Below are 22,991 nucleotides of genomic sequence, written 5' to 3' on the forward strand. Positions count from 1 at the left end.
CTTCAAAAATTAAAAACAAAATATGAACAACTGGAGACCATAAGAATCCACTGTGATAATGGAAAGGTTTAAGACAAAGTTCTATGTTTTTGACACATGAGATCCTAAAACGTTAAAACCCTATCTAAAGCCACAGTGATCTGAATTTAACTTTATAAATGTTCACAGTATTATTATACTGCCAACAGGCAGAAGTAACGATGGAAACAGAACGTAGAGTAACAAGTTATTTAGCTAATCCGTATATATATATTTTTTTAAGATTTTATTTATTTATTTGACAGAGAGAAATCACAAGTAGGCAGAGAGGCAGGCAGAGAGAGAGGAGGAAGCAGGCTCCCTGCTGAGCAGAAAGCCCGATGTGGGGCTCGAACCCAGGACCTGGGATCATGACCTGAGCCGAAGGCAGCGGCTTAACCCACTGAGCCACCCAGGCGCCCCTAATCCGTATATTTTTAAAAAAATTAAAAAGATTAAAATCAATGAAATATTTCTTAGCCATTTCTCAGTTCAGTTTTAAGCATTTAAACTTCATTTTGTCCCTAAATTTAAAATCACACAAACTGCAAATAAATAATCAACTACAAACATATATGGCCCATGGATCCTTGCATTCAGTGGGAAGAAAAGGCTTCAGCATGGGCAAAAGAAATGTTAAAATTTATATATAATTACTTATACGTAAACTCCTTAATGAATAAAGAGCAAGTGAGGATCCTGAAAATTCATTCTTAGTGCCCCGTCTTCAATTCGGAAGGTGTTAAAAGTCCTACTCTTTTGAAGCTGCCTTATCTCTATTGCAGACTTATTCTCCAGAAGATGTTCAACAAAAATCAAAGATGTGTCCTGGTCAAAAGACTTCTGAATTGGTGAGAGGGCCCATAGGAGGACCTGGGTCACTTAAAAATAAATCTTTATACTGGAAAGAGTCAAGTGTGCTGATGTGGACAGTAATAGGAAGGCTGTGCTGCCCATCCCAACCAGTGGCTCCTGGCCGTTCTGGAAGAGCTCTGAAGGGATGAAAAACAACGCCCTCACAGTTCCAACTCTATATTCTAAACCATTTTAAGTTTCATTTTATTTGTACCTTCAATAACAATGTATTTTGAGGTCCACTGTTTCTTAAAAGTTGTAAGCAGACTTTTTCTCCTGATGCTAATAACATGTTCTTTAAAATCAAATTCCTCTGTGTAGAATCGAAGAAGTCCCAACCATAGTTGCCCAACAGATTCTGTATTTTTCCCATATTCTGGCCAATAGGTGGGCTAGAAATAGAAGGGAACAAGAGATATCATGCTCTATAGTAAAGTGTTAATATCTATCTTCATTTGTATCTTAGGGAATAAGTTTGGATTTACTTTAATTAACTGGAATTTAAATACATAAAAACATAATTACATTACTTTCTTTCACATTTTTAAATATCATTTATGAGTTTATTAATCTCTACCCTGTGTCTCAGAGACAGGGAGAGCTCAGGGTTTTAAATGTCAAACCCCAGAACGCATGTTTGTAGAAGCATCTGGAAATAAATTTTAAGAGCCTTGATGATGCCTGGGTTATTAGATCTTTGAACTCAAAGAAAGTCTTTTCAAACTCCAAAAACCACTTGGCAAATATTCACTTGGAATAAAGTTACATAACCATTTGGAATTGACCGGCATTAAAGGAATCCTAGATACACTCCCTTGAAACTCACCTGGCTTAATAAAAATGTTTTCAACTTCAAAGGAAACATCTGTATATGCTAGTTTTTCACTATCATAATATAGATAAATATAACAAGTGACAATATAGTTGTTGACATGACACCACAGCATAGTATAGCTAACTTTTAGTCAAGGATGTAAAAAAATCTTTACTCTTAAAATACGTACCAGTTCATCTATTTGATCAAAAAAATAAATATTCCAGCCATCAACAAATATTTCAGGTTTCTTTTCACCTTTGTATATCTGAAATTAATTTTTAAACTATTAGTATGGATTACAAATTTAATGCATTGATACAAAAACTTGTAGGAAAATAGTTAAATATTTAACTACAGAACCACAGAATACTAGAGAAGGAAGAGGGCTCAAAGGCAACCCAGCTTTACAGGTGAGAAACACAATTTCTTTTACTAATACCTCTTGAAGGACAGGAATGACTGGTGGATTCCTCTGCTGGAGAAAATATAGCACCATAAGCGTGTATGCATATGACGATAAGCTGCCTCTAGACGCGTCACCAATATCACACATCTAGAGGGAAGGAAAGAGAGGAACAAAGAAAACATCACCAATGTTTTCTGCTAAATTTGCAGCTATCCTATTATCACTAAAAGTAAGGTGCTTCTATAGGGCAGTAATATGAAAATTACATCTTCAAATGCTAAAGTATGTCACCAAAACCACACAAGACCACCAAAAAGGATGTCAAAAACAAACAAAAGAAAAAACCCCAACCAACAGCCACAAGCAAGATCAGATTATCATATATGAAATTTAAGATGATAAAACTGTAGCTTGCTATGGCAGGCTTCCCAAAGTAGTTAAAGGAAACATTTAATACAGTCATGGTTCCTTAAAAAATATAGACTTATGTTTTCACCTAGGTTTGAAGATGCAGTGAAATTTCCTGATGAATCCCAACAGGAAGGATACTCACCTTTGTAAAGACTTTCATGGTGTAGCATAAATATTTAACTCTGGGATCAATGGCTGAATAAGCAGATAAGAGCCTTGTGTTATGCAGGGCCTGTTAAAAGGAAAATTACACCATAAGGGATTAATTAGAAGAAAAAATTTTAGGCTGGAATATTCTGAAAAGGTTTACACTGTAATTCACTTCAGACTGAAGACCTTTAGACTGAAACCAATATATTTTCCCCCAAAACAGAGCTTCATTAACTTACTAATAATAAGAATTATAAATGATATCTGAGCTCACAACTCCCATTATGTTAATATGTCCTTAGTCTGAACATTCCTAGAAATAAGGGCTATTAAGGTAATTCTGTCTAAGTAGATGTTAGGAGTCCCCCACCTTACCCGGGCATTATTTAAACTGAATGCCCCTAGGATCCAAAGAAGGTCCATAAAGCTCCAAAGCAAACCAACTATGGGACCAAAGACAGACATACTCTACAAAATTAAACAAACTTCAAGCCAAACTAAAAGCACCTGCCACTCTGACCTCACTTTAAATAAATATGAGCAACTCTCTGTTACATCCTGTCTCTAGAACACTGCTAGGCACACAGCAAGCACTCCTAAATAATGATTAAAAGAATGAGGGGTGCCTGGGTGGCTCAGTGGGTTAAAGCCTCTGCCTTTGGCTTAGGTCGTGATCCCAGGGTCTTGGGATTGAGCCCTGCATCGGGCTCTCTGCTCAGCGGGGAGCCTGCTTCCTCCCCTCTCTCTGCCTCCCTCTCTGGCTACTTGTGATCTGTCAAATAAATAAATAAAATCTTTAAAAAAAAATGAATAAGATTAAAAAAAAGGCTTAATTTTACTTGAGATTTTGTAAATTAAGAGAGATTTGTTCCCCTTGATCTCCCTAAAGAAAAAGCTTAAGGAGAAAATCTTACCAGTGTGTTATACAAACTGATGTCCACTTCCAGACCACTTCTCAAATGGAAGAACTTTACAATTGGCACCTTTGCTGTTGTGATAGGCAAAATGTTTCTCAGACCTAGGTTGGGAATAAGATGGTATTGTGAAATACAGCAGCTGGGCCATAAGCTACTCTTGTTAATGTTCGAACATAAAATGATGTAAACCTAACTGGTCTGTTTCACTGCAGTCACTGGAACTACTCAATTCTGTTATTCAACGTCTGGGAAGACTCTTCTGGCAAAGTCTGTATTAGTGAAACATATCGATATCTGAAGTACAAGGATGAACAAGGCAGCCAGTGCTCTCCAGGAACTCATTGGGTCACGAGCATGCGTATAGGGCTGTCAGTCTCATAAACACCAGAACAGAAGAGACTACTACAGAGTCTTGGCTACATGGACCCTCCCTATTCTTCTCACCTGACCTCATCTAATATAGAGAAAAGCCTTTGGGGCAATCATCCAAATCCTCAAAACAAAAATTACTCATCACAGAGCTAGAAGTTAAGATGATAAAAGAAAGGAATCAACTTCAATAAGAGAGGAAATTGCCTGAACTAGGCTTTGAAAAAGGAGAGGGACAGGTAAAGATAGAGGCAACTGAGGGGATTTACAAGGACATATACACAGGCACAAGGCAAGACGTCTAAAGCAGAAGGGCATGTTCGAGAACTTCCATGGAATTGTGAAGCTATAGAGTAGACTTTAGGGAAAAGAACAATGAGTGATAGGAGGTGGGACAGAAACCAGGAAGAGCCTATAGAGAACATATATATCCTGCTAAGAATTATCCTTAGAGGCAAGGAGACACCAATGAACTGTGTAAGTTGGGGAGAAACACTGACCTCGTCTATCTGCACAACACCCTGGCAACGGAGACTGGAGACACCAACCAGAGGGGCACAGTGACCATTATGAAAAATGATCTATCTGGAGCTCAACTATCTTGGTGGCATGTGGTGTGGAGAAGCAGCAAGACATGCTTTGGAGAATATACACCTGGACTAGCTAGGGAAGTGGAGATAAGGGGAGCGGACATGCAAATAGGGGGGATAAGGGAGAAGAAGGAGGGCTGTAACAGTAAGCACCACCAGTTCCTGCAGACCCACAATCCTTCACAAGCACCACCTCCTAAGAATGTTCACCCTCATCCAACAGATGGAGAGTACAAAGCCCTAGAAATATTAATTTGCTTAGGAACATGGAGCTAGTAAGTTACAGAGCTGAAATTTGCATGTAGGTGTGACCAACTCCAAATTTCTACTGAACCCATTCTAGAATGAATTAGTCATTGCTTCACCCATTTTGGTGATTCCAAGAATGTCAGTGTCAATGACGGAGAAAGTAGATTCAGAGGAAAGGGCAGGTAGTGGAAGCTGCAGCAGCAGGAAGGCAGTAAAGAGAAAGAGGAATTCATTCTGAGATGGAGTTGGAGTTTTTTCTCAAACAGGTAAGTGGTGGTATCCGGAGGGCAGATACATAGTGATCCAAAGTTCAGGTGGAAAGTATGTAGATGATAGAAATTACAACACAAAAAGTCTGTGTGGGAGACAGAGGAGGTCTAACTTTTCCTGATGGGGAGGTGGGGCAAGGTAGGTCATATTTGCTGAATCCCTGGCATATGCTAGACTCCGTACTTTAACGTACCACCTTTCTTAACCTTGAACGCTATTATTGTTATTCTACTTTGTAGATGAGGAACCAAGTACTTAAAATGAGGTTGAGTGTCTTTCTGGGAACACACAACCAGACTATATCCAATATAGAGATTATAAATATTTCCACACAAGTGGAGAGCCAAAATTTAAAACCAGAGAGTCTGACTCCAGAACCCCCACTAACTACTCTGCTATACTGCAACTAAATTAGAGAGCTCTACGCTCCATCTCCTTCCCATTCTAGAATTTGACACGGTTGCCCATTACCAGCCTGTCTGCTATGGTCTATTCCCAGCACATCATTCTGGTTCTTGTCATTCCAATGGTGCCTTTTTCAGTGTCCTTTCTTAATTTCTACTCACAGGAATTGTCCTTAACTTCTCTCAAAGGATCCCTAAGAATTCTGTTTTATTCTTGGTCTCTCTCTCTTTCTCTTCAAGGATTTCAATGAAAAATTTTTTCTTTTGTTCTTTAATCCTGACCAACAACTCTTTATTTCTAATTGCTTGCTGGACTTTTAACTCCTGGAGATTATACCTTCATGGCAAACTACACACCTCCATGTGGTGTCCTCTTACAAACACTCGTTTCTCAAGTACCTAACATCAGTCCGAACCCTTCTTTCTTTCTTGCAGGTACCACATCCCCTTGGGAATCTCTCCTGTCCTTTTCCCTTTTAGGATCATTAGCACCCGGTTAAGGTCCTTTGGCCCTGAATTCACTTAGAGTATACCTTCTCTGAGAGACTCTACCAGCTGACGAAAAAGCTTAAGTTTTGCTTTTATCGGGTTGCTCCTCTCTTGGAAGAAACTTCACTGGTTTCCAAGCATCTGCAGACTTTACCTTAACGAGTAATAAGAACCACCTGAAACTCCTCTCTAGATGTCCTGATCTTCCCACTGTCCTCCCAGATACACTGCAGTAACTCTCATGCTCACACACGTGCACTCTCAGGAATGACTTCTCTTCTGGGAAAAGATCCTTCTCAAATCATATTCAGCATCACGTGAGATCAGCATAAACCCATCTCTTCCATGAATCTCCCCTATGTAACTCCTTCCCAGAACCTCTCTCTCCTCAGAACTTACTGAATACTTACAGTAGCTTCCGACTTGTTCTGAAAAATGAACACTGCCTTACATCATTACATGGTCTATGAGGTTACCTCCCCTTGTTTTAAATCTGAAAGTTGCCCAAGGAAAAGGCTTGTATAGACTTTTTATTTCTCCACCATCTCTAAGTGCCCAATACAGTGCTGAGCACATAGTAGGCACCCAGTAAGATAGCTGGGGACTGTTTTAATGATATTAGGTCTCAATCATAGCCCTTTAGCTATTATTTACAATTCTTGTTCCATGTAATCTGTGTTCCATTACCATCTGTGTGTATAAGTCGTTTCAGTCTAAAAATGACCTGTTTTTAACATAGTTCATGCTTAAGATAGATACATTGCTGTATTTAGGGGAAAGGAACATGTCTGCAGTTTAATCTCACATGATACAGAAAAAAATTGTGATCAAGCAAGAAGACGATGATAAATCGAAGGTAGTAAAATGTTAACAGCTAGTGGCTCTGAATGAAGGACACACACAGTTCGTTATACAACGTTTGCTGCTTTCCTCTAAAAGAAAGCATCTCATGGACAGACCATGGAGTTTTACTTTTATAGGGGTCACAGACCATATTGTGTTCACCTTCATTCCCAGCTCCTAGCACAGAAATTTGCTGAACCACATTTAAAAAGAAAATATCCACTCTTAACAGCATCCATAGCTGTCCCTGACAGCAAAAGGATTCATTAACGGCACGGCAGCAGTGGGCACAATTTACAGCTATAAAAATTTAGTAGTGACCCAGTTCAGTTTTCTCAGTTTATTGGTGAGAGAAAAAGAGAGCATAAAGTTAAATGACTTGTTCAGGGCCCCATGTAATTGTCAACCAGCACAAAGACAGCCCAGAACCCCCCAGTGCTTTCCACCACGCTTCACACCGCTGCCAGCAACACTTGGACTTACACAAGGTCAATACGGCGAAATGGATTTCCAAAATTTCTTGCCTGTATGGTATATGCTTTGTTCTGAAATAAAACTCAGCTAGGCAACAAAACGCACACAAATGATTACCGATTCTTTCCTACTTCATCACACAAAATTGTTGAAAGACACTGACTCTCCAAATGTACCCTATGTGCGCAACTTTACTTGTTGCATTGGCATGGATAAATTTTAAGTATGCAAAACACCGATAAAGAAGACAAAAATATTTTTAGACAAAGTTTGCTGAGGTACCTGAATGTTTTTTGAGGACTCTTGCCAGTTCTTCAATAGTTCTTACACAGTCCAACCCCTGCAACAAAAAGTGCATGTGCTGAATCACAAAGGGAAGACAGGTTCCTAAACTGGTTACAGAGTTTCCGTTACCTTCAGAAATAATGATATTAATTTCAACTCATTCTATATACATTTTTCCCTCCTAGGCAAGCCTTGGTCAGTATTCATAGGAAAAAGCCTAAGGATACAAAAACTCCCACAGACCCTATTTACTAAATAAAATTGTTTTTGGAGGTATAAGAGAGACTGAAATCAGATGTCCCAGAAAAGTCTGAACCATTGTCCAAATGAGGACCTTCATTTGCCCCCTCTATGTAACTCTGCTACTCAGAAGTGCCCTCTGTGCCAGAGTAAAGAAGACGGAGCTTCTGTGCACTGTTTTGTTCATTCTGGGTGGCCTTTCATTATATTTCAGTTAAGAGCTGACGAACAGCTGTGGAAAGTGATTAAGCCCAGATAATCCCTCCACAGGGCTGTGTATAATGCACAAATGAAAGTCATACAGCAAATCCAAATGTTCTAAATAAATCATACTTAAAAACATTGGGCTCACCTTTTACAACATAAACCCTTTTGATGGCTACACACATCCCAGAATGTACTGGAAATTTTCCTTCAGAAATGCCCATAAAGCTCGTTTCTAAGCTATGTAAAAATTCAATATTGAATATTGTACATACAATGAGGTAATTCCATCTATTGGACCCAATCCTGCTTATCCTCTTTACTCACCAAACTCAGGGTAGCTAACTTTTGGCTATTCTCCCAAAACAGATACATCCTCAAAAGACAAAGATTTGAAAGTAAGCAAAGACATAAAAAGACCTTGAGTGACAGCAACGTCACTCATTTTTGGCTATACAGTGTTTGGGCTGTCGTTAAAAATAAAAAAGGGACTTCGCACTTCTCAGACTTTATATCTTTATGCAGTATTTTATATTCTATAAAGGCCTTAAATTTGTTAGGGGCTAGAAAACCTCTTCTGCTCTGTAGGCCGTATGATCCTGTTGTAACTACTCAACTCTGTCATTATCGAACGAACGCAGAGGCCATCAACCCTTCACAAATGGGGGCGTCTGGGGGGCTCAGTGGGTTAAAGCCTCTGCCTTCAGCTCAGGTTGTGATCCCAGGGTCCTGGGATCGAGCCCCGCATCGGGGCTCAGTGGGGAGCCTGTTTCCTCCTCTCTCTCTGTCTGCTTCTCTGCTTACTTGTGATCTCTGTCAAATAAATAAATAAAATCTTTAAAAAAAAAAAAAAACAAAAAAAACCCACTTCACAAATGGAGGCATGTGACTGTGCTCTGTTTCTGACAGAACAGGCAATAGGCTGGCTTTAGCCTGTGGGCTGTAGTCCGCTGACTCCTGACATACATGATCCAAGCTGAGGTGCAGGGCAAATCTCCCGAGGCACAAGGAGCAGAGGGCACGCTTTCCTTTCACAGATTACCAACCAAAGACCACGTGGTTAGGGACATATGAAGCAAGCCTGTCTTAAATCTGGGTCTCTGAACTGTACGGTTAGTGTTCTTATCATACATTTGCTTGCCTGCTAAACAAGTCTCAGAAGACCACACTGCCTGCTTCCTAAAACACTTTTCAAAAAGCCTCCTGTGGGTGTGTGCATCAACGTCTGCCCACTGGCCATGCCAATGGGACACCGGAGGGGCTGGTTTGGCCTGGTAGTGTTCCCATAGGCCGCTTTCAAATCCTCTCTGTACTATATGTTGAAAATACACACCCTGGTACCTCCTCACATTTACCTCTAAGCTTCTTAAGTATCTGACCAGAGAGACTGTGCCAAATGGTGTCTCCATGTGGTATTGCTGATAGATTTGGAAAACACCAAGCTGTACTCCCAGTCAAGATTGTCAAATCACACTGCCACGGCAAATTCAAGTTTTAGGTGGTCACTGTACCTCTGCAGTTTCAAGTCCATTAATTGTCATACAGACGTCAAGGTCACTCTGTTTGAACCCAAATCCATTTTTGGAGGAGCCAAACAAGCTCAATTTAGTTCCTGTTAGGGATATATGAAAAGTAATAACTAATTACCTGAATACATTTAATCATCTGATCAAAATGGCCCTCTCATGAATCAAAAATACCCAGTTGTTAACTATGCTATATGAATCTCATTATAATTATGTTCTTTTATTAACCAGTTCATTTATTACAAACTTTTTCTTCTCAAAATTTATTTTTTTTCAAAATTTACTTTAAATAAATACAATCTACATAGAGTGTGAAAGATTACCAAGTGCCAAACTTTATTCTTAAATGAAAGGACAGTTCAAGGAAAATGTGGATCACATCAGTATATTTAATAATGTAATTTTACTGCTTTCTAAATATTCATTTTTTAGAGAGGTGAACTTTGACTTTAAAAAGAACACAAAAAATGGAGTGTCTTTTTGTGGCTTTTAGTGGCTCAGTGGGTTAAGCCTCTGCCTTCGGCTCAGGTCGTGATCTCAGGGTCCTGGGCTTGAGCCCCGCATTGCATTGGGCTCTCTGCTCAGCAGGGAGCCTGCTTCCCCCCCACCCTTTCTCTGCCTGCCTCTCTGCCTACTTGTGATCTCTCTGTCAAATAAATGAATAAAATCTTTAAAAAAAAATAAAAAGAACATAAAATGAGATTTCAATTGTGGGGTCTGTTAACAGAAATCCCATACTGCTACTGTCTTCACTGTTGGCAAAGTAGGATCGGGCAGACCAAATACCATCCTCAGCGTATCATAAAGTAACTGAAGCCCTGTCCCCACCATCACCATTCTTTTTCATTCTCCAAGTTAATGTGCTTGTAACACATGTACTCATTTTGAAGGAAGGTCACGCTACTTTTCTTTTCTTAAATGTAAAAAGTTATTTACCTGGAAACTCCTGTCTTATGAAACTTTCTAGGTTTTGCCGAATATGCTCACGAGCTTGATCTTCTAAAATAGTTGGAGAAAAATCCTCTGTTTAAAATTTAAAAAAAAAAAAAAAATTTAGAAACAAAGATTGTTCATGTGCTCTGGAGAAAAAAAATCATTTTATAAAACAAAATCTAACAACTAAAAGAAAACTAAATTCCATGTGTCTTCTTGGTAGATAGCATTAGTAATATAAAATAGAGAATGTCTTTCTTTGAAAATAGTCTGTCCCCACCATTTACACTGTTGGTGGGAACGCAAGCTGGTGCAGCCACTCTGGAAAACAGTATGGAGGGTCCTCAAAACACTGAAAATAGAGCTACCCTAGGACCCAGTAATCGCACTACTGGGTATTTACCCCAAAGATACAAATGTAGTGATCCAAACGGGGACGTGCACCTGGATGTTTATAGCAGCAATGGCCACAATAGCCAAACTATGGAAAGAACCCAGATGTCCATCAACAGATGAATGGATCAAGAAGCTGTGGTACATATATATGATGGAATACTATGCAGTCTCAAAAAATGAAATTTTGCCATGTGCAATGACGTGGATGGAACTAGAGGCTATGAAGCTAAGTGAAGTAAGTCAATCAGAGAAAGATAATTATCATATGATCTCACTCATATGTGGAATTTAAGAAACAAAACAGGATCAGAGGGGAAGGAAGGAAAAAAATCAAAGACAAAATCAGAGAGGGAGACAAACCATAAGAGACTCTAAATCATAGAAAACAAACTGAGGCTTGCCGGAGGGGAAAGGTGTGGGAGGGATGGGGTAACTGGGTGATGGACATTAGGGAGGGCACATGATGTAACGAGAACTGAGTACATATGCAACTATTAATCACTGATTTCTACCTCTGAAACTAATAATACATTATATGTTAACTGACTTTTTTAAATTAAAAGGAAAAAATTATAAAATTAATAATGTATTATACCCCCCCAAAATAAAAAATAATTAAAAGAAAGAATGAATGAATGAATCTGTTCCCAGGAATCTGAACAGAGGTTCTGCTATGAGGTTTCAGAAAGCCAGGGTTCTATAAAGGTGGCCCTCAGGGACAGAAGTTTGTGAGCATGTGCATATATATATATATATAGTTTTCTAAGGGGAATCTAGTTTCCTTTTATAGCTTATAAGCTCCTAAAAGGTTTAAAAACGACTCAGTCACTGGTTAATAAGTGCCTTCCAGCACAGCTCCCTCAGGAGGTAGCACAGTGATGCATCAAGTTCATCTGAAGAGAGGCCTGCTTCTCCTTTCAGTGTTTTTCCTTTAACTCTAACCATCTGCTTCCCCAAATTGGTATTCCTCAAAGGGCTGTTAGGGGGCCATTAATAAGTGTTAATTAAAGTATTTTATGCTCAGATTTTGGAAATGCTGGGATGAAGAGTTAAATAAGTTTTTCACCGCAACATTTCTCAGAGGCCATTATTATGCTAATTTGCCCCACAACTCTCCCCCAGGGGGAGCAGCAAGCACACTCCTTCCCTACTTGACCTGTGCAGCACTCCTTGCCAAGAGATACTATTAACTGCACTTAGGAAAACAGTTCAAGGAAAACCAGCTGGGAATGCTAGTATTCCAACAGTTAGAATAAAAGATCCTCCCTCCCATCCTGTCTTTCCTTCAACAATTGTCTACTGTGAGTCTCAACTGGCACAGGCATTACAGAGAGCTCCATGGACACAGTGGAGAATGGAACAGATCCGGTCTCCGTGACGGAGCTAACAGGTCAGTGATTCTGCGGACTCTTGAGCCAATGTCAATGCAATATTTTGACAAATGAAAAGAAATATTAATAACTTACTATAACATTGGATGCAAACTTGATCTAAGATATTTGAAAATTTGGGTGTCAGTGGTGGCAAAGGTTCTAGCTGAATTCTTTTGAAGTCTTCGGGACAGTCCTTCTTGAGATGACCTTCTCGTTTGCATAAGCTGCACACGACCATAGGAGACTGCAGGAAGGTGGCAAAGCAAAACAAGACGTAAGATACAACTCTGCCAAATAAAGGGGCCCTGAATCATTTTTTGAGAAGTCCACAGTCTACTCTCACTTGCCAAAGGAATAAAAATAATGTGCAGCCAAACGGGGACATCTTATGGGATACTCAGGAGTAAAAGGTAGTAATTTCCACTACCAAGAGCATTCCCTTTCTCCAATGAAAATTCGCACGGGTCTAAGGAGGGAAGGCGATCCAGTGGTTGTATTGGACTGCACCAACTCCTCACTACTGCGAGACATGGGAAAGCTCTGTTCTAATACATGAAAATTAAAATTACATGCATTAAAACAGTTTTATGTCTTGGGGCGCCTGGGTGGCTCAGTGGGTTAAAGCCTCTGCCTTTGGCTCAGGTCATGATCCCAGGGTCCTGGGATCGAGCCCCACATCGGGCTCTCTGCTCAGCAGGGAGCCTGCTTCCTCCTCTCTCTCTGCCTACTTGTGATCTCTGTCAAATAAATAAATATTAAAAAAAAATGTTTAATGTCTCTTAGTTCTGTGGCACTAAGTGGCACTGAGTGGCACTGATTACCTTGCCTTTGGTGAAGGTGAGTTTACTAAATTCATAGAAGAAATCAGACTGATCCACAGTTGAGCCTTCCTCACATGTATTTTCTTCTTTAAGACAGATTTTATTAAATTCTGTTAGTAGAGCCCCAGCTGCAGGTTTTCCACCTTCTTTCGAGTCTTTGCACTTAGCAGACTCCCCTAATTCATCCTCCTCCTCAGACAGGGCATCCTCGTCCCCTGATCCCGTGTATGTATTTTCTAACTCATCTTCATTAGCCAAGTCATCCTCATCTTCCCTTTGGGTAATGGACAGCCTGGGCTCTTCATCGTCATCCTCTTCCTCTTCTTCCTCCTCCTCTTCATCGGAATGAATGATTCCTGACGTATGGCCCTGTCTTGAGGGGGTGAAGTGGCTTAGAGCATCTTCGAGATCATCGGTACCTTCTATGCCTTCTTCATCAACATCAGCCTTGTCTTCCGAAGTAATGAATCCATCACACTCTTTGGCTGCGGGATTCTGGAAGCCTTCTAAATGCAAAGTGCTCTCTGTCTCATTATTTTGTGTGCTGCCACAGATGACAAACTCTCCACGTCTGCTACTCCTTAAACCTTGATCATCGGCAGTCAAAGGATGCTTGCCCTCTCTCCGAGTTTCACTTCCTGTTTCTTGGTGTCCTTTAATATCCCCTTGCTCATCACAACTGGCCCCTGCCTTGATACGGTCTGGGTTTTCCAGGCGGACACTAACATGCCCATTTCCCAGTTCCTCTGATGGGGGCCTTCCAAAGCTTTCAGCCGTCTCTTTAACAAGAGTCAGTGGCTGTACCGTGCAGGTGTCTGTAGTTGAAATGGCAGCACCTGGCTCTTGAGCCAAAACTGAGTTTTTCAGTTTATCCTCTTTTGTTTGTGTACCCGGGTCATGCTCGGCTACTTCTTTAGAATGTTCGGAAAGACATGTGACAGTAGTCAGAGGCTTTGGAAGGCTGGATTTTGTAATTTTGTGTGGAAGGGCAAAATACTTATACGTTGTCCTTAAACAATGAAGTATATATTCAAACACTGGTTGATTATTTAGAGTCCTTGCCACATTTCTTTTAACAGAGTAGGGATCTGTAACGAAAAAAAAAGAAAGAAAAATCCACCACTTTATACATTTCTATCTCATGTTTTAAAAATTAGCCTGCTGTAGATAAAAATAGACAACAAATGATACTAAAGTTTAGCATGAATCTTGTATGCTTTTTTAAAAATTGGGGATGGGAAATAAGAAAGAGGTAGTTTAAGAACAAAAAGAAATGTTTCCTTAAACGTCTGTTCTATGAAGAGTACCCGTTCTGTTCCGAACCAATACCCCTTCCCTATTTTGTTCTGTGACTGTGGAGGTAAAAAAGGTGTAATCTGTGTGGCTCTTGTGCCTTGGGGAAGTGAGGGCTTCCCACCAGGCTCTGCTGAGTGCTCTGCCTCCCCACTCAGCCAGGCCCTGTGGTGTGTAGAGCTTACCTCCACTCTTCTGCCCTGGGAAGCCCCATCACTGAACTGGCTGGACTGAATTCAGGGGCGAGAGGGAGGCACCAGGAGGAGACACCACTTCTCTCAATCTTTTCTCCTCCCCTAGAACTCCAGCAGGTTAGGCAATTGGCCAGAAGAGCTGAGCCAGAGAAACTGCAGGGGAGGGTTTAAAAATGTGAGATCCCCATGACTGCACACAGAATTTATGCAAAATGCAAAAAAAAAAAAAAAAAAAAACCAAAAAAAAACACAAAAACCACCAAAAACCCTCTTATGCAATATAAAGCTTGAAAAAAATCAAGCAAAAATATGAGAATTCCATTTAGGAGGTTCTTTAAATTGTCTGAAGGAGGAGAATTAAGATTTCTAGAGGGGTTTCAATCTCCTGACTCTGCAAAGCTGAAAAGAGCTAGTCCATTTAATGTAGTCTACAGGGCACATCAGCGAGTCTTTCATACAATGGTTTTAGTTAAATGAGCCTTTGCTAGAAAAAATGTTTTCATGAATCAGTTCCAAATGCTACTGTAGATATTCCAAAAATAACAAGCCCCTTTCTCTATGAAAAGGAATCCAATGAACAATTCTTTTTCATGAGAAAAAGTATTTTCTCACCTTCATAAAACTAAATAAACACAACAATCCAGGAAATGACTGAATCTAAAAAAATCCAACAATGAGAACAGTAAAGAGGAAAGGGGGATTCACACATCAGGGTGGGCGGCGGGGAAGGAGTGGTTAAGTTGTTAAGCAATTTACAAAGAAAGCAAGGAATCGGCCAGCCACTGTTTTAGCTGTTTTTTAACTAAGACATTTTACTGCAGTGCTTAAAAAACCCAGGATGAACAAACAGCTTGATCCCTTGGAATGACCACAGTAACACATGCAAGATTCTAACTATTTCACTTTTGGGATCAGGCCTACATTACACGTGGAGGCTGAAAGGAGAATGAAGTAAAAAGCACGCGGTTAGCCTGGTACCTTAAAAAGTCAAGGAATTAAAAATAAATGTTCTGAGATACCTTCAATGGCAATGCGCTTTTTGGGCCAATCCTTTGATTCCCGAGATACAGATTCTTTAACACGAATACTGATCACTAAGTCAGCCAAATTGAATTCTAAAGCATAGAATCGAAGCATTTCCACCCAGAGCTGCCCAACTGGTACTGACGGCAGGTGCTTGAAATCAAATATTAATGATACCTATTAACAGCAAAGAGAAAACACACAGGTGAGTTCAGGTGTCAGCACAATCTGAAAAACTAGAGATCATTCAAGCAAATTACAAAAAACCTGAAAAACCTTAGCAAAGATAGGAATTCGACAATCCATCTAGGTAAATCACATCTAGGTTATATTCTGTTTGTGGGAAAATGGCATTTCTACCCTGCACTCCTGGGATGAGAGCGTGTTAATATCTAACCATCATCATAGGAGCAGACGGGCAATTTTAGGCAACCAGGGGGCACTCCTTATTTTGAAGCCTTACTGACAGGTGGAGAGAAACGTGCCCGGTTTGCTACTCAGCACAGAACTCTCCCTGGAGCTGCCGCTGGAGGGCGCCTCTATGATCACACACTCAAAAATGGGCGGCTTCTACAGGCAGAAAGCAAAAGGCAAAACACTCCTTTCATTTGTTCTGAGAAGTTACATAAGCTCACTGAATCTGCCAGGGACAACTGATTTTAAAGTCAACTTTTTTTTTTTTCTAGAGGTTTATTTAAGTAATCTCTATGCCCAACATGGGGCTTGAACTCATGACCCCGAGATCAAGAGTCTCATGCTGTTACAACTGAGCCAGCCAGGTGCTCCAAAGTCAAGTATCTCTTGATATCAGAAATTGATGCCAGTTTTACATTCGCTGACTCTCAACAAACTGGAAAATACAGTGACAGAATATACTGGAAGGTGCGTAGGACCTAGAATAGAAACAAAAGAGTCCAAACACTGACTCTGCCACTTCATAGCTCTTAACTGCTCTTGCCTTAGCCTCTTCACTCTCAGTCAGCATGACAGCATAGTGACTAATGGAACTGGCTTTGTAATGGGACACTTGAGGCTTGAAATCTAACTCTGCCATGTACTAGCCATGTAGGATTCTGGCCAAGCTCTATGCTGTCTAAGGCTCAGTTTCCTCATCTGAACAATGGGGATTACAGTACCCACCTCAGAGGGTTGTTGGGAGGACTGAGTGAGAGAATGTCTGTAAAGAGCTTAGCACAGTGCCTGGCACACATGTTCAAAAAATGGTCGCTATCATTATCTGCAGAGTAGGGACGGAACCACCTATAACACAGGATAGTTATGAGGATTAAGTGAGAAACAAGGGAAAGCATCTGGCAGATTTGGTTGCTCTCTGTATTCTTTCACTTATAGTCTTTTAAGTACAAGAAATCCATTTATCATTGAAACATAACGTCACAACTGTAAGATGGCTCTTGTGAGGTAATCCAGTTCAACTCCCATTAAGTTACAAGAGAAAACTAAAGCCCGAAGAGTTGACGTGACTCGTCAAAGGTCCCACTGCTTGTCAGCGGCAGAACGAGAACAACGGGTCTCGATTCTGGTACAGTGCTCTCTCACCGCACAACGCAATCACTCTCGACCCTGCCTAGGTCTTCATTTCTTTCTTTCTTTTTTTTTTTTTTAAAGATTTTATTTACTTGACAGAGAGATCACAAGTAGAGAGAGAGAGAGAGGAGGAAGCAGGCTCCCTGCCTAGCAGAGAGCCCGATGTGGGACTTGATCCCAGGACCTTGAGATCATGTAGGTCTTCATTTCTGATGCGGTAGCAGGACTAATCTCTCCAAATAACACGAAAATGTTAACATCAAGTATTTGCTTGGGCTTATAGCAACAGCTTTTCCTTCTCAGGGATACAAATCTGTTGCCCATCACACTTTATTATACTGAACTTCAAAACAAGTGGTATAGTATTTTATTAACCACTAAATCCTGACCACAAATATTCTTGTCAAGTATGATAATGCCATTAGGTAGGTTTACGAAGCAGAACTGCCTGAAATCCGAAGTTATCTAGGTCCCAAACACTGTAGTTGAGGACATAAAGAAAACCCCCAGAAATTGAAAGCCTCATTAAATTTCACCTCTTTATCCATAACCCTTATTCAGCATCGCTAAGGGGGCTTGTAAGCATTTCACCGAGATGACTTGATAATACCACCACGTGGAACTTACAAAAACGTGGACTTATCCACACTAGTGGTACTTAAGCTGTTTCTCGTTATTGTTTTTCTTCTTTTAAAGTAGGAAATGCTTTCTTTTCCAAAAGACAAAAACAACCCCCCCTCCCCAAAAAATGACAAGTAACATTTACTGAGTGCTTACCACTGCTTGGCACTGAGTTAAGCATTCTAGAAGTCAATGACTCTATCAGAGGGTACCAGTATCATCTCCATTTTTAGATGAAGAAACTTGGGCCCAGGAAGATTAAGTCACTTGCCCAAGGACACACAGCCAGGAAGTGGGACAGCTGGGATATGAATTCAAAGATTCTGGCTCCACAGCCTGTACTCTTCTCCACTACTGGAACCCCAAGAAGAAAACAGAAAAAAAGTGGTGGTGTTCTGGTGGCATCGGGTTGAGTGACACCACCTCCCTTCTCTCTCCAGCGCTCAAGGATTCAAGAAAACACAACTGGAGAATCTATGACTCGCCACCACTTCCCCATTTTAGGCACGGACCGGAGCGGCGGCAGGACTTGTTTGAGTACAGCGAGGATTAGGATCCTGGTCTCAGAAGTCCTTTGTGGGTATTGCTGCCACTGCGAACCACAGAGTTACAGGGAAGGTCGTGGGGTCAGGGCCCATATCTGCCCCAAATCTTCCCCAATTTGGGGCAGATTCCTATTCTTATTTCTAGTATGACATTGCTCAGATTTCTGTTTAAATTTCAGCAGCAATTCTTTCCTTGTGCATAAATTTCCCTGCCTGCCCCTAAAGGTGCGGATGAGGACACTGCAATGCATTAGACCGAGTACTTCTTCACTGTGGATTCAGTGATCTGAATTTTACCTTTTCTCATTACTTGTCTATTCCAAGGACTGAACAGACTAGGAAATGAAAACATCCATGGAAGAGTTAAGATAGCTGACAGATGAGAGGAGGACTGATAACTCACAGACTCCACAATTAACAGTGAAATCAAATATAAACGGCAAAATTAAAAATGAGAGAGAACAGACCTGTCCCCTGTTAACAGGCATTTCTTTTGGGGCCCCTTCTTTTGCTGTGTCTGCATCGCCGGTGGCACTCTCAGTGTATTCCCAGAACACAGTGTCGTTTTGAACATCTTTAAGGTTGAAGTTCCCTAGTTTGTTTAATGAGAATCCTTCAATCTAGGAAAAATTAGACATATCCTATTACAATGAGATAGAAAGGATTTTATATCAACCACAGTGTATTTATTTAGAAGAAATGAAAACATAACTCACTGAAAATAGAAAAGGTTATCATATCAGTTTATGAACCAAGACATCTGTTCATTTAAAAATATTCTTTGAAGTAAAAAACAAGTTTTCACTTGCAAAAGAAGTGGTGATTTTGTGAAGTATTTCTTTAGTAAACAGTCTATGAGAAGGTAACACAGCCTGGGCTCAAGGCCACGGGTTCTGGAGTCAAACTGCACAGGTCCCAACCTCGGCTCCCTGGAGGAACTGTGAGGTCTCAGGTTTCTGTAGAAACGGGCTACACTGTAACTTCCTCCGTGATACTTGTGACGTGAAATAATGGACAAAATCCACTGACACAGCATAGGGCACACAGTGAATGTTCAATGTAAGAAACTGTTTCTACTGATGTTCCTGAGATGTCAATTGCTAAAGAACACAGCCTGGGCTCAAAAGGTCTAAGAAATGTGGAACAAAGTTGAACAGGTTTGTTTTGTTTTGTTTTGTTTTGTTTTTACTGTGCGGTGGGATTGATCACAGGCTTTAAACTGGTTAAGGTACCCGAGTCACGGTACGGATGTGGTACCCTGTTTCTCAAATATATTTCTACAACAAGTGGGACTACTTTTTTGGTTTAGTACACAGAGTAATCCCAAAACATAAGCCGTCCTGTCATTTCTCCTCACAGTAGTTTCCTTCGAACTCAGGATAAAATTCAGGGCTTAGAAAGAAGGCAGGTAATCTGTCCCTTTGCCACTGCTCAGTCCCATCTTCCCCATACACACCCCCCACCCCCGCCCCCCGCCCGCCCCGGCTCAGGCTCACAGCGCTACTCCCTCTGCTTTGAAAGCTCTTCCCGTAACAATCACTGAGCCACGCTCCCTGGGGGGGGGGGGGGGGGGGGGGGGGGGGGGCTGTGCTTTTAGGGCTCTAGCTAAGAAATTCTTGCCCACCCTCAGGCTGCAAAGATTTTTTCCTGTTTTCTTCTAGGTATTTGATTATTTCAGAGCGAGTGAGCCAGAGCATGAGTTGAGGGAGAGGCAGACGGAGGAGCCTTAGATTCTCCACCGACCAGGGATCCCGATAAGGGGCTCCGTCCCAGGAGCCTGGGATCATGACCTGAGCTGAACGTAGAGGCTTAACGGACTGAGCCATCCAGTTGCCCAGGGAATTTGATAATTTTAACTTCCACCTTTAAGTCTTTGATCTATTTTGAGTTAATTTGGGGGTAATTTGGGAGGTAAAGGATTGATGTTTATATATTTTTTCCCTTATTATCTAGTTTTTCCATGATCAACTGCTGAACAAGACTTTCCCCCAATGAAATGCGTAGGTACTTTTGTTGAAAACAGTATCAATGCTTCCAATCCACAGACTTGGTATGTCTCTACATTTATGTATATTCTTACTTAACTTTCACAGTAATATTCTAGTTTTCAAGTTGAAAGTCTTATGGATCTTTTGTTAAACTTATTCTTCATTAGTGTGTTTTCAAGAAGCATTGTTAATGGAATTTTTCAAAACCTTTTTAAATGTTGCTAATATATAAAAGTACAATTTTTTTTTTTTGTATATCATCTTTGTATTCTATGTTCAAACTAAATATACTAGTAAGCTCTAGAGGTGGATTTGTAGTTTTCTAGGATTTTCTATGTAAACCATCACATTACCCGAAATAGAGAAACTTCTACTTCCTCCTTTCAGGTTTTTGATTTTTTTTTTTTTCAGGTTTTTTATTTTATTTTCTTTCCTTATTGTAATGACGAGAACTTCCTTTAAATATTTAGATAGAAATAGTGTGTGTGGGGGGTGGGATGGGGAAGGACACATCCTTTTTTGTTCACAGTGCTACAGGTAAAATATCCAGAATCCAATATTAGGTAGGATGTTACTGACAGGTGTTTTTCATAAATGCCCATTTTCAGGCTGAGAAAGTTCCCTTCTGTTCCCAGTTTGTAGAGAGGTTTTGTTTTTATTTTCTTTTAATCATAAATGAATGTTGAATTTTATTGTTTTTTTTTTTCCTGCATCTCTTGAGGATCACATGGCTTTTTCTCCTTTATTATTTTTGTATACTTCTCAGTTGATTTGTTAATATTTTGCTCAGGGTTTCAGTGTCCATGCTCATGAGGGATACTGGTATATAACAGCTTTCTTTTGTGTGTCTGGTTTTGATATCAGGGTAATGCTGGCCTCTTTCTCCTATCTTTTGAAAGAGCTTATGTAGTTGATACTATTTCTTCCTTAAACGTTTGGCAGAATTCACAAGTAAAGCCATTTGGGCCTGGAGTTTTCTTCATGGGAAGGTCTTTAATTACAAATTCATTTTCTTAGTGAATAAAGGGAGTAAATAAAAATAAAGTAAAGGGAGTAAATAAAAAAAAATAAAGTCAGAGACATGCTGAGTTTACACAGGCTATTTTTTTTTCTTGAACGCTCTTTTTGTGAGTCTTACAAGGACAGGTCTCCTTGATCTAAGTTTTCTAATTTTTTGGTATAAAATTGTTTATAGGGGCGCCTGGGTGGCTAAGTGAGTTGGGCCTCTGCCTTCCGCTCAGGTCATGGTTTCAGAGTCCTGGGATCTAGCCCCTCGTTGGGCTCTCCACTCAGAGGGGAGCCTGGTTCCCCTTTCCTCTCTCTGCCTGCTTCTCTGCCTACTTGTGATCTCTTGTCTGTCAAATAAATAAATAAAATCTTTAAAAGTTGTTTATAATATTCTTTTATCCATTTATGTCTGTAAGATCTGGAGAGATAACCCCCCTTCATTCCTGATACTGTGTTCTCTTCCTTTCTCATGAATCTATGGGGGGCTTATCAGTATTACTTATTGAACAGTTGGCCTTGTTTTCTCTATTGTTACTCTATTTTCTCCTTGTTGATTTTGTCCGTATCTTTATTTATTATTTCCTTTCTTCAAGAACTTATTATGGGTTGCAACACCTGGATGGCTCAGTCAGTTGAGCATCCCACTCTTGATTTCAGCTCAGGTCATACATATCTCAGGGTTGTGAGATGTGAGCCCTGCCTCAGGCTCCCCCTAGGTCCCATTTTCCTTGCTCTTTGTATATTGAGTAATTTTAGACTGCATTCTGGATACTATAATGCTATACTGTATTGTGAAAATTCTGGATTCTTTATGTTGCTCCAGAACATGTGGCTACTTTTATAGGTAATTAACTTGGCTATACCAACTATAGACTGGTGGACAGCAATTCTGATCTCAGTTCATTTTTTTAAGGAAATGAGGCAGAAAGGCCTTTAGTGTGAAGTTTAATTTTGCTACGAGTTAGGCTATGTTTACTGATTGCTGTAGCTGTAGATGTCAAGAGGTTCAAAGTTTCTCTGGACTTCTTGTTTTTGTCTTCCCTGTTGTTTTTGGGTTTCCCAAGAGATTTCTTCTGAATTGAGGTCTTGCCATTATAATCCCATTTTATGCAGGAGCCCTAACAATGTCGTAAGGTCTGGGGGAGGGGAAGCATTCTATAGTCCTATGATCAGGTGTCAGTCTTTTAGCAGAGCCTGTGGTCCTGGACTGTGACCTTGACAAAATGCTTTTCAATCCTCCCCACCTGAAGTAAGACAGGAAGGCTCAGGAAAGGGGCTACTGGAGTTGGGTATTTTTCTTTTCCCTAGGCCGGTTAGGCCCTGGTAAAAAAAAGTTTCACTTGAAGGCAGGCTTTTGTTTAGGAGAATAGTGTGCTCTGGGCATACTTCAAAATGGTGACTTCTTTTCTCATCCTGCCAAAAGCACAAGGGGATTTTTCTTGGATCTCCACCCTGAGAACCTGGTGGGGGTTCTTGGAGTAGAACCTGTGAAATCACTGGGAGGTTCCCAAAGACTGGGGCCCCTGCTATTTTTCACTCTCAGGCTTGTGCAGACTGAGCCTCCAGAACCACAGTCTAAGCCCTGTTACCCTGGTATTGGCTCTGCTCCTGGGCTTCTGCTCTAACAAGTTATAATTTGCTGTATTTGCCTATCTCTCCAGTTCTAGGGGCATTGGCGTTCCTTGACCTCAAATCTCTGATAGATCTAAGAGCTGTTGATTCTCAGTTTATTCA

At 40.5% G+C, this 22,991-nt stretch overlaps 1 protein-coding gene across 10 annotated transcripts in view; it reads right to left on the reverse strand.

Moving 5' to 3' along the window:
- Nucleotides 1-22,991, reverse strand: part of TUT7 (terminal uridylyl transferase 7) — a 60,927-nt gene that overhangs the window by 19,487 nt on the left and 18,449 nt on the right. For 9 of the 10 annotated variants that reach the window (XM_047698950.1, XM_047698942.1, XM_047698951.1 and 6 more), the window contains 12 exons: nt 18,729-18,881; nt 15,547-15,727; nt 13,041-14,128; nt 12,313-12,463; nt 10,454-10,540; nt 9,503-9,603; nt 7,545-7,602; nt 3,572-3,675; nt 2,650-2,739; nt 2,130-2,243; nt 1,878-1,955; nt 1,088-1,265 (listed from right to left, as the gene is read on the reverse strand). In XM_047698950.1, coding sequence (XP_047554906.1) covers nt 1,088-1,265; nt 1,878-1,955; nt 2,130-2,243; nt 2,650-2,739; nt 3,572-3,675; nt 7,545-7,602; nt 9,503-9,603; nt 10,454-10,540; nt 12,313-12,463; nt 13,041-14,128; nt 15,547-15,727; nt 18,729-18,881 — 2,383 coding nt within the window. The remainder of the gene's footprint in view (nt 1-1,087; nt 1,266-1,877; nt 1,956-2,129; nt 2,244-2,649; nt 2,740-3,571; nt 3,676-7,544; nt 7,603-9,502; nt 9,604-10,453; nt 10,541-12,312; nt 12,464-13,040; nt 14,129-15,546; nt 15,728-18,728; nt 18,882-22,991) is intronic. The other variant, XM_047698949.1, reaches the window with a different exon arrangement.

This window comes from Lutra lutra, chromosome 13, assembly GCF_902655055.1.
Source record: "Lutra lutra chromosome 13, mLutLut1.2, whole genome shotgun sequence".
Taxonomy (NCBI): Eukaryota; Metazoa; Chordata; class Mammalia; order Carnivora; family Mustelidae; genus Lutra; species Lutra lutra.